The sequence below is a fragment of the Salmo trutta genome, unplaced genomic scaffold (assembly GCF_901001165.1).
Source record: "Salmo trutta unplaced genomic scaffold, fSalTru1.1, whole genome shotgun sequence".
NCBI classification, from domain to species: Eukaryota; Metazoa; Chordata; class Actinopteri; order Salmoniformes; family Salmonidae; genus Salmo; species Salmo trutta.
Window position 1 is genome coordinate 592,963 of NW_021823319.1, and position 12,209 is coordinate 605,171.

General features: G+C 50.1%; 1 protein-coding gene across 1 annotated transcript in view; it reads right to left on the minus strand.

The window, feature by feature from the left end:
• ryr2a (ryanodine receptor 2a (cardiac)) overlaps positions 1-12,209 on the minus strand; it is a gene marked incomplete at its 3' end in the record, with an annotated part of 473,963 nt that overhangs the window by 274,255 nt on the left and 187,499 nt on the right. The window contains 3 exon segments of the mRNA XM_029748619.1: positions 928-1,111; positions 6,260-6,381; positions 11,862-12,026. Coding sequence (XP_029604479.1) covers positions 928-1,111; positions 6,260-6,381; positions 11,862-12,026 — 471 coding nt within the window.

Genomic DNA, 12,209 nt, shown 5'->3' on the forward strand with positions numbered 1-12,209 from the left:
CGGTGATATTTACATGGCCCTGTAGTAACACGGTGATATTTACATGGCCCTGTAGTAACAGGTCGATATTTACATGGCCCTGTAGTAACTGTAGTAGCTTATTGAATGTTTCGAGGCACTGTGAAAGCCATGAACAAGGCCAAAGCAGAGAAGTCCGGTCCCTGAACCATGACACTGATGAGACCTGAACGATACCGCAACGCTGACTTTAATCAGGGAATTACAGAGCGGCGACGTCGAGGGTCAGAGCCGTCGATCCTCACAACACAACTAACCGTGGGAGAACTAGTATATTAAGTTAACGCCAGCTGATGCCTGGGGGACGACACCATCTGGTTCTCCACTACTGCAGAAACACAGCTTAGTGATTTACACCAGCTGGTGCCCTACACAGCACATCAGTACAGATGCTGTCTAACACTTCATTTAACAGGACAGACAGAGAAACAGGGGGTCGTGACCTGCAGTGTTATGACTGCTCTCTCTTCATTTAACAGGACAGACAGAGAAACAGGGGGTCGTGACCTGCAGTGTTACGACTGCTCTCTCTTCATTTAACAGGAGAGACGGAGAAACAAGGGGGTCGTGACCTGCAGTGTTACGACTGCTCTCTCTTCATTTAACAGGACAGACAGAGAAACAAGGGGGGCGAGACCTGCAGTGTTATGACTGCTCTCTCTTCATTTAACAGGAGAGACGGAGAAACAAGGGGGTCGTGACCTGCAGTGTTACGACTGCTCTCTCTTCATTTAACAGGAGAGACGGAGAAACAAGGGGGTCGTGACCTGCAGTGTTACGACTGCTCTCTAGAGTGGAACACTAAAATAGCCCAGGACAGGAAGAAGCAAGTAAATGTTTTGTGTAGAACCTTCCCCCTTGTCCCTGCTGATGTGGAATATAACCCCCAGCATGCTCTTTGTTCTCTACCTCTTCCTGGAAGAGGTTCTGTCGGTTCTTCAGGGCTCGGAGGCGGTTCTGTTTGTCCTCGTGCTCCAGGTGCTCGTCAGGAGGCTGGAAGTAGCCAATCAGATCCTGCAGACTCAAACTGACCGACTCGATCGGCAGGTCGAGTGTCGAGGTCTTTCCTTTTTTACTGAGGGTGTCCAGACCCCTGGAACACACAGAGAGAGAGAAGACACACAGAGAGAGAGGTTACTGAGGGTGTCCAGTCCCCTGGAACACACAGAGAGTGAGAAGTTACTGAGGGTGTCCAGACCCCTGGAACACACAGAGAGAGAGAGAGAAGATACTGAGGGTGTCCAGACCCCTGGAACACAGAGAGAGAGAGAAGTTACTGAGGGTGTCCAGACCCCTGGAACACAGAGAGAGAGAGAAGTTACTGAGGGTGTCCAGACCCCTGGAACACAGAGAGAGAGAGAAGTTACTGAGGGTGTCCAGACCCCTGGAACACAGAGAGAGAGAGAGAAGTTACTGAGGGTGTCCAGACCCCTGGAACACAGAGAGAGAGAGAGAAGTTACTGAGGGTGTCCAGACCCCTGGAACACACAGAGAAGAGAGAAGTTACTGAGGTGTCCAGACCCCTGGACACACAGAGAGAGAGAGAAGTTACTGAGGTGACCCCGGAACCAGAGAGAGAGAGTTACTGAGGGTGTCCAGACCCCTGGAACACACAGAGAGAGAAGACACACAGAGAGAGAGAGAAGTTACTGAGGGTGTCCAGTCCCCTGGAACACACAGAGAGAGAGAAGTTACTGAGGGTGTCCAGACCCCTGGAACACACAGAGAGAGAGAGAGTTACTGAGGGTGTCCAGTCCCCTGGAACACACAGAGAGAGAGAAGTTACTGAGGGTGTCCGGACCCCTGGAACACACAGAGAGAGAGAGAAGAGTTACTGAGGGTGTCCAGACCCCTGGAACACAGAGAGAGAGAGAGTTACTGAGGGTGTCCAGACCCCTGGAACACAGAGAGAGAGAGAGAGAAGTTACTGAGGGTGTCCGGACCCCTGGAACACAGAGAGAGAGAGAGAAGTTACTGAGGGTGTACAGTTCCCTGGAACACACAGAGAGAGAAAGAAGTTACGGAGGGTGTCCAGACCCCTGGAACACAGAGAGAGAGAAGTTACTGAGGGTGTCCAGTCCCCTGGAACACAGAGAGAGAGAGAGAAGTTACTGAGGGTGTCCAGACCCCTGGAACACACAGAGAGAGAGAGAGGTTACTGAGGGTGTCCAGACCCCGGAACACACAGAGAGAGTGAGAAGTTACTGAGGGTGTCCAAACCCCTGGAACACACAGAGAGAGAGAAGTTACTGAGGGTGTCCAGTCCCCTGGAACACAGAGAGAGAGAAGTTACTGAGGGTGTCCAGACCCCTGGAACACACAGAGAGAGAGAAGTCACTGAGGGTGTCCAGACCCCTGGAACAGAAAGAGAGAGAAGTTACTGAGGGTGTCCAGACCCCTGGAACACAAAGAGAGAGAGAGAGAGAGAGAGAGAGAGAGAGATATGTTGTTAAGTCAGATATAATGTGTATAATGTCTCATTTCACATATTGATCCAACGGTTCAATTGATCTAACTTAAGTGGAATGTTAAGGTTTCAACAGGTACAAGCAATACATCATTCAGTGTAAAGAAGTAGTCAAGGTAACAGTGTGCATGTAGGCTACTGTATGTGTGTGCTAGTGATAATCTGTCATCGAAATCTGGGGTTTATCTTCTCTCAACAACCTTCTGGAAGGTGTGTCCCCATTGAGATGATGTCCCACATAAAGGAGGATGTGGGGCGGCAGGTAGCCTAGTGGTTAGAGTGGAGGGGCGGCAGGTAGCCTGGTGGTTAGAGTGGAGGGGAGGCAGGTAGCCTAGTGGTTAGAGTGGAGGGGAGGGCAGGTAGCCTAGTGGTTAGAGTGGAGGGGAGGCAGGTAGCCTGGTGGTTAGAGTGGAGGGGAGGCAGGGTAGCCTAGTGGTTAGAGTGGAGGGGAGGCAGGTAGCCTAGTGGTTAGAGTGGAGGGGAGGCAGGTAGCCTAGTGGTTAGAGTGGAGGGGAGGCAGGTAGCCTAGTGGTTAGAGTGGAGGGGAGGCAGGTAGCCTAGTGGTTAGAGTGGAGGGGCGGCAGGTAGCCTGGTGGTTAGAGTGGAGGGGAGGCAGGTAGCCTAGTGGTTAGAGTGGAGGGGAGGCAGGTAGCCTAGTGGTTAGAGTGGAGGGGAGGCAGGTAGCCTAGTGGTTAGAGTGGAGGGGTGGCAGGTAGCCTAGTGGTTAGAGTGGAGGGGAGGCAGGGTAGCCTAGTGGTTAGAGTGGAGGGGCGGCAGGTAGCCTAGTGGTTAGTGTGGAGGGGCGGCAGGGTAGCCTAGTGGTTAGAGTGGAGGGGAGGCAGGTAGCCTAGTGGTTAGTGTGGAGGGGAGGCGGGTAGCCTAGTGGTTAGAGTGGAGGGGCGGCAGGTAGCCTGGTGGTTAGAGTGGAGGGGAGGCAGGTAGCCTAGTGGTTAGAGTGGAGGGGAGGCAGGTAGCCTAGTGGTTAGAGTGGAGGGGTGGCAGGTAGCCTAGTGGTTAGAGTGGAGGGGAGGCAGGGTAGCCTAGTGGTTAGAGTGGAGGGCGGCAGGTAGCCTAGTGGTTAGTGTGGAGGGGCGGCAGGGTAGCCTAGTGGTTAGAGTGGAGGGGAGGCAGGGTAGCCTAGTGGTTAGAGTGGAGGGGCGGCAGGTAGCCTAGTGGTTAGAGTGGAGGGGAGGCAGGTAGCCTAGTGGTTAGAGTGGAGGGGAGGCAGGGTAGCCTAGTGGTTAGAGTGGAGGGGAGGCAGGAAGCCTAGTGGTTAGAGTGGAGGGGCGGCAGGTAGCCTAGTGGTTAGAGTGGAGGGGAGGCGGGTAGCCTAGTGGTTAGAGTGGAGGGGCGGCAGGTAGCCTAGTGGTTAGAGTGGAGGGGAGGCAGGGTAGCCTAGTGGTTAGTGTGGAGGGGAGGCAGGTAGCCTAGTGGTTAGTGTGGAGGGGCGGCAGGGTAGCCTAGTGGTTAGAGTGGAGGGGAGGCAGGTAGCCTAGTGGTTAGTGTGGAGGGGCGGCAGGGTAGCCTAGTGGTTAGAGTGGAGGGGTGGCAGGTAGCCTAGTGGTTAGAGTGGAGGGGAGGCAGGTAGCCTAGTGGTTAGAGTGGAGGGGCGGCAGGGAGCCTAGTGGTTAGAGTGGAGGGGCGGCAGGTAGCCTAGTGGTTAGAGTGGAGGGGCGGCAGGTAGCCTAGTGGTTAGTGTGGAGGGGCGGCAGGTAGCCTAGTGGTTAGAGTGGAGGGGAGGCAGGTAGCCTAGTGGTTAGAGTGGAGGGGAGGCAGGTAGCCTAGTAGTTAGAGTGGAGGGGAGGCAGGTAGCCTAGTGGTTAGAGTGGAGGGGCGGCAGGGTAGCCTAGTGGTTAGAGTGGAGGGGAGGCAGGTAGCCTAGTGGTTAGAGTGGAGGGGAGGCAGGTAGCCTAGTGGTTAGTGTGGAGGGGAGGCAGGTAGCCTAGTGGTTAGAGTGGAGGGGCGGCAGGTAGCCTAGTGGTTAGTGTGGAGGGGCGGCAGGTAGCCTAGTGGTTAGAGTGGAGGGGAGGCAGGTAGCCTAGTGGTTAGAGTGGAGGGGAGGCAGGTAGCCTAGTAGTTAGAGTGGAGGGGAGGCAGGTAGCCTAGTGGTTAGAGTGGAGGGCGGCAGGGTAAGCCTAGTTGGTTAGAGTGGAGGGGAGGCAGGTAGCCTAGTGGTTAGAGTGGAGGGGAGGCAGGTAGCCTAGTGGTTAGTGTGGAGGGGAGGCAGGTAGCCTAAGTGGTTAGTGTGGAGGGGTGGCAGGGTAGCCTAGTGGTTAGAGTGGAGGGGAGGCAGGTAGCCTAGTGGTTAGAGTGGAGGGGAGGCAGGTAGCCTAGTGGTTAGAGTGGAGGGGAGGCAGGTAGCCTAGTGGTTAGAGTGGAGGGGCGGCAGGGAGCCTAGTGGTTAGAGTGGAGGGGCGGCAGGTTAGCCTAGTGTTAGAGTGGAGGGGCGGCAGGTAGCCTAGTGGTTAGAGTGGAGGGGCGGCAGGTAGCCTAGTGGTTAGAGTGAGGGGCGGAAGGTAGCCTAGTGGTTAGAGTGGAGGGGGAGGCAGGTAGCCTAGTGGTTAGAGTGGAGGGGCGGCAGGTAGCCTAGTGGTTAGAGTGGAGGGGAGGCAGGTAGCCTAGTGGTTAGAGTGGAGGGGCGGCAGGGTAGCCTAGTGGTTAGAGTGGAGGGGAGGCAGGTAGCCTAGTGGTTAGAGTGGAGGGGAGGCAGGTAGCCTAGTGGTTAGAGTGGAGGGGCGGCAAGGTAGCCTAGTGGTTAGAGTGGAGAGGTGGCAGGTAGCCTAGTGATTAGAGTGGAGGGGAGGCAGGGTAGCCTAGTGGTTAGAGTGGAGGGGAGGCAGGTAGCCTAGTGGTTAGAGTGGAGGGGCGGCAGGGTAGCCTAGTGGTTAGAGTGGAGGGGAGGCAGGTAGCCTAGTGGTTAGAGTGGAGGGGCGGCAGGTAGCCTAGTGGTTAGAGTGGAGGGGCGGCAGGTAGTCTAGTGGTTAGAGTGGAGGGGCGGCAGGGTAGCCTAGTGGTTAGAGTGAAGGGGTGGCAGGTAGCCTAGTGGTTAGAGTGGAGGGGCGGCAGGTAGCCTAGTGGTTAGAGTGGAGGGGAGGCAGGTAGCCTAGTGGTTAGAGTGGAGGGACGGCAGGTAGCCTAGTGGTTAGAGTGGAGGGACGGCAGGTAGTCTAGTGGTTAGAGTGGAGGGGCGGCAGGTAGCCTAGTGGTTAGAGTGGAGGGGCGGCAGGTAGCCTAGTGGTTAGAGTGGAGGGGAGGCAGGTAGCCTAGTGGTTAGAGTGGAGGGGCGGCAGGGTAGCCTAGTGGTTAGAGTGGAGGGGAGGCAGGTAGCCTAGTGGTTAGAGTGGAGGGGCGGCAGGTAGCCTAGTGGTTAGAGTGGAGGGGCGGCAGGTAGTCTAGTGGTTAGAGTGGAGGGGCGGCAGGGTAGCCTAGTGGTTAGAGTGAAGGGGTGGCAGGTAGCCTAGTGGTTAGAGTGGAGGGACGGCAGGTAGTCTAGTGGTTAGAGTGGAGGGGCGGCAGGTAGCCTAGTGGTTAGAGTGGAGGGGCGGCAGGTAGCCTAGTGGTTAAAAGTATTGGAGTAGTAACCGAAAGGTTGCAAGTTCGAATCCCTGAGCTGACAAGGTAAAAATCTGTCGGTCTGCCCCCTGAACAAGGCAGTTAACCCCACTGTTCCCCGGTAGGCCGTCATTGTAAATATTAATGTGTTCTTAACTGACTTGCCTAGTTAAATAAAGGTTAAATAAATAAAATAAATGTGCATTTAGTGTGTATCCCCACCTGATGAATCGGTTGAACAGGAAGACAGTACTGCGTATGACCCGCGCGGTGCGGGACTCCTCGTGCTGCGAGCGGGACAGGGTCAGCCCATCGTCCATGTGACCCTCGTGGTGCATGATGGCCTGAAACAGACACATTGTTGTCATGTTCTGCAGACACAGAACGGGAGGTTTTCTGACACTGTTAGCTTAGACACTGTTAGCTTAGCATTGAGACAGAACGGGAGGTTTTCTGACACTGTTAGCTTAGACACTGTTAGCTTAGCATTGAGACAGAACGGGAGGTTTTCTGACACTGTTAGCTTAGACACTGTTAGCTTAGCATTGAGACAGAAGAGGAGGTTTCTGACAATGTTAGCTTAGCATTGAGACATAACGGGAGTTTTTGACACTGTTAGCTTAGCATTGAGACAGAACGTGAGGTTTTCTGACACTGTTAGCTTAGCATTGAGACAGAACGGGAGGTTTCTGACACTGTTAGCTTAGCATTGAGACAGAACGTGAGGTTTTCTGACACTGTTAGCTTAGCATTGAGACAGAACGGGAGGTTTCTGACAATGTTAGCTTAACATTGAGACAGAACGGGAGGTTTCTGACACTGTTAGCTTAGCATTGAGACAGAACGGGCGGTTTCTGACACTGTTAGCTTAGCATTGAGACAGAACAGGAGGTCTAACAACACCATCTGATTCACAGGGACCTTGTTCATTTAATGAGCAGGTCCAAAGCCAAACACAATACCTTAGATAACCCTTTATGGGTGGTAGACTGTAACCCTTTATGGGTGGTAGACTGTAACCCTTTATGGGTGGTAGACTGTAACCCTTTATGGGTGGTAGACTGTAACCCTTTATGGGCGATAGACTGTAACAATGCTCAAGATTCAAGGCCTGGTTATTTCATGTTCATGAATGTTGAATTTTACCTAATGAAACCCATAGCGAGTGGGTCGGTAACTGTAACAAAAGGCCTAATCGTTGAAGAGATGACATGTTACCCCAGGAAACCCAATAGGAGGTGGTTACTGTAGGAAGTATATACTTTACCCCAGGATACCCATTACGGGTGCTAACTGTAGAAACAAGGTGGCTATATTCACGTCAGGGGAATTTAGAGAAACAAGGTGGCTATATTCACATCAGGGGAATTTAGAGAAACAAGGTGGCTATATTCACGTCAGGGGAATTTAGAGAAACAAGGTGGCTATATTCACGTCAGGGGAATTTAGAGAAACAAGGTGGCTATATTCACGTCAGGGGTATTTAGAGAAACAAGGTGGCTATATTCACATCAGGGGAATTTAGAGAAACAAGGTGGCTATATTCACATCAGGGGAATTTAGATAAACAAGGTGGCTTTATTCACATCAGGGGAATTTAGAGAAACGAGGTTGCTATTTAGCGAATAGTGTCAGCCTATTTACAACGCACCTCGTTGTAATTGCATTTTCATTTAGGTTTCCGTGTGTTGCACTTGCTTTCAGTAGCGTCTATGAATCACGTGATTAATATATTAAGGTATTAATGTATGAAAGTGTGTAAAGTTATTTAACATGCATGTAGTTCTGACCTTGTGATGTACTTGTCTAGTAATGTTCCGTATTATGTCACGTTTAAGGGTTTTGTTTTGGACCCCAGGAAGATTATTTGCTGCTTTAGCAGAAACTAATGAGGGATGCTAATAAAAATACTAAAATACTAATACAGAATAGGAGCTCTCTGTTCTGACACAGTTAGCTTAGCATAATGCTAATGGTTTTATTCATCAGAATGAGTGTGTTTCTGACACTGTCCGCTTAGCATAATGCTAATAGTTTTATTCATCAGAAGGAGTGTTTCTGACACTGTTAGCTTAGCATAATGCTAATGGTTTTATTCATCAGAATGAGTGTGTTTCAGACACTGTTAGCTTAGCATAATGCTAATGGTTTTATTCATCAGAATGAGTGTGTTTCTGACACTGTTAGCTTAGCATAATGGCTACATCCAAAACATCATTACACCACACTATAAATTCACACAACTTCAGAAGTTAAACTGAACCTCTCTCATCAGAACATGTCCCTCACTGAAAACCCATCTTGCTGAATGACAAATGTCACATCCGCAAACAGGGAGACAGAACGACTGGCTCTTTGACACTGTTAGCTTAGCATAATGCTAATGGTTTTATTCATCAGAATGAGTGTGTTTCTGACACTGTTAGCTTAGCATAACGCAAATGGTTTTATTCATCAGAATGACTGTGTTTCTGACACTGTTAGCTTAGCATAATGCTAATGGTTTTATTCATCAGAATGAGTGTGTTTCAGACACTGTTAGCTTAACCTAATGGCTTTAATTATATGATAAGCGTAGCTTAATGGTTTTATTCCAGCGAGACGGCCTGGAGCTGATTGAGAAGAGCTCGTTAGGAAGACATTTATAAAACTCCGTGAGTCATAACTGATCCTGCTGGGCGCCGGCATGCCAGTCGACAGACTGAGGAAACCGTGGAGACGAGCTGAGCAGAGACCAGATAACTTCTCCTGGGGACCAGGCTGGGTCCTACAGTATCCTCTCTAGATAACTTTTCCTGGGGACCAGGCTGGGTCCTACAGTATCCTCTCTAGATAACTTCTCCTGGAGACCAGGCTGGGTCCTACAGTATCCTCTCTAGATAACTTCTCCTGGGGACCAGGCTGGGTCCTACAGTATCCTCTCTAGATAACTTCTCCTGGGGACCAGGCTGGGTCCTACAGTATCCTCTCTAGATAACTTCTCCTGGAGACCAGGCTGGGTCCTACAGTATCCTCTCTAGATAACTTCTCCTGGAGACCAGGCTGGGTCCTACAGTATCCTCTCTAGATAACTTCTCCTGGGGACCAGGCTGGGTCCTACAGTATCCTCTCTAGATAACTTCTCCTGGGGACCAGGCTGGGTCCTACAGTATCCTCTCTAGATAACTTCTCCTGGAGACCAGGCTGGGTCCTACAGTATCCTCTCTATAGACTACATAGTATCTACCCGGCACAGCCAGAAGAGGACTAGCCACCCCTCATAGCCTGGTTCCTCTCTAGGTTTCTTCCTAGGGTTCTGGCCTTTCTAGGGAGTTTTTCCCAGCCACCGTGCTTCTACACCTGCATTACTTGCTGTTTGGGGTTTTAGGCTGAGTTTCTGTACAGCACTTTGAGATATCAGCTGAAGTAAGAAGGGCTTTATAAATACATTAGATTGATTGATTGATTGATTGATTGATTGATTGATTGATTGATTGATTGATTGATTGATTGACTGACTGGGGACTAGGCAGGGTCCTATACGTATTCCCTATGAAGTTTACTACTTTTGAACAGAGCCCCTATGAGTCCCGGTAAAAAGTAGTGCACTATAAAGTCCACCGACGTTAATAGGGTTCAAGTTGGGACGGCAGGCCGTGTCTTAGTGAGAGACGTCTTCTGATGAGAGCGGTGAACCTCTCCTGGGGACCAGGCCGTGTCTTAGTGAGAGACGTCTTCTGATGAGAGCGGTGAACCTCTCCTGGGGACCAGGCCGTGTCTTAGTGAGAGACGTCTTCTGATGAGAGCGGTGAACCTCTCCTGGGGACCAGGCCGTGTCTTAGTGAGAGACGTCTTCTGATGAGAGCGGTGAACCTCTCCTGGGGACCAGGCCGTGTCTTAGTGAGAGACGTCTTCTGATGAGAGCGGTGAACCTCTCCTGGGGACCAGGCCGTGTCTTAGTGAGAGACGTCTTCTGATGAGAGCGGTGAACCTCTCCTGGGGACCAGGCCGTGTCTTAGTGAGAGACGTCTTCTGATGAGAGCGGTGAACCTCTCCTGGGGACCAGGCCGTGTCTTAGTGAGAGACGTCTTCTGATGAGAGCGGTGAACCTCTCCTGGAGACCAGGCCGTGTCTTAGTGAGAGACGTCTTCTGATGAGAGCGGTGAACCTCTCCTGGAGACCAGGCCGCGTCTTAGTGAGAGACGTCTTCTGATGAGAGTGGTGAACCTCTCCTGGAGACCAGGCTGTGTCTTAGTGAGAGACGTCTTCTGATGAGAGCGGTGAACCTCTCCTGGGGACCAGGCTGTGTCTTAGTGAGAGACGTCTTCTGATGAGAGCGGTGAACCTCTCCTGGAGACCAGGCTGTGTCTTAGTGAGAGACGTCTTCTGATGAGAGCGGTGAACCTCTCCTGGGGACCAGGCTGTGTCTTAGTGAGAGACGTCTTCTGATGAGAGTGGTGAAACTCTCCTGGAGACCAGGCCGTGTCTTAGTGAGAGACGTCTTCTGATGAGAGCGGTGAACCTCTCCTGGAGACCAGGCCGTGTCTTAGTGAGAGACGTCTTCTGATGAGAGTGGTGAACCTCTCCTGGGGACCAGGCTGTGTCTTAGTGAGAGACGTCTTCTGATGAGAGCGGTGAACCTCTCCTGGGGACCAGGCTGTGTCTTAGTGAGAGACGTCTTCTGATGAGAGTGGTGAACCTCTCCTGGAGACCAGGCCGTGTCTTAGTGAGAGACGTCTTCTGATGAGAGCGGTGAACCTCTCCTGGAGACCAGGCTGGGTCCTACAGTATCCTCTCTAGATAACTTCTCCTGGGGACCAGGCTGCGTCTTAGTGAGAGACGTCTTCTGATGAGAGCGGTGAACCTCTGGTGCTGCAGGTTGATATCCACTGCAGTCCTTTTCCCACATGTTGTTTACGTTACAGACTTATTCTCAAATGGATTAAACATTTAAAATGTTCCTAATTCATCTACTGAATACTTTCATTAGAATTAATGACTGATTAATGACTGAATACTTTCAGTAGAATTAATGACTGAATACTTTCAGTAGAATTAATGACTGATTAATGACTGAATACTTTCAGTAGAATTAATGACTGAATACTTTCAGTAGAATTAATGACTGAATACTTTCAGTAGAATTAATGACTGATTAATGACTGAATACTTTCAGTAGAATTAATGACTGAATACTTTCAGTAGAATTAATGACTGAATACTTTCAGTAGAATTAATGACTGATTAATGACTGAATACTTTCAGTAGAATTAATGACTGAATACTTTCAGTAGAATTAATGACTGAATACTTTCAGTAGAATTAATGACTGATTAATGACTGAATACTTTCAGTAGAATTAATGACTGAATACTTTCAGTAGAATTAATGACTGAATACTTTCAGTAGAATTAATGACTGAATACTTTCAGTAGAATTAATGACTGATTAATGACTGAATACTTTCCCGAATACACAGTACAGTATGTTAATTTATGTGGATAAACCAGACAGAATGCTGAGATCACAATGGTGAGACTACCCATTTTAACATTTACATTTTTTAGTCATTTAGCAGACGCTCTTATCCAGAGCGACTTACAGTAGTGAATACATACATTTCTATACATTTCATTTCATGCATTTTTTTGTTGCTTTTTTGTACTGGTCCCCCGTGGGAATCGAACCCACAACCCTGGCGTTGCAAACACCATGCTCTACCAACTGAGACACAGAGGGAAGACCCCAGATATCACTTCACATACAGCTAATCTTCAACCAGGCTATTGTGGCGATGGTTAGACTAGCAGACAGAAGGAGATGAGTGTTTTAGACAGTGATGTACCTTTCTCTGCACGCCGCCCATGCGTGCAGACTTAGCGTCCACGGCCTGGTACGTGAGCCACAGACAGGTGTCCACGTGTTGGATATAACACACTGAGTCCCCGTACTTGATGTCAGGAACACCCATGCCATCCACTTCCTTCTTTGGCACCGAGTCCAGCTTTTCCTGGAGAAGGAAGCAGACGAGACAGATGACTAATGAACATCATTTATAATAAAAACAAGGGACAAGGGGTTTGTAGTTAGTTAGGGTATGAAGGACAACTTAGTGCCTGCAATGTATTAGCTGTGATATATTCATTATTAACAGGCTGTAGTGTAGAATGAGCCCTGCTCTGACCCCCTACTC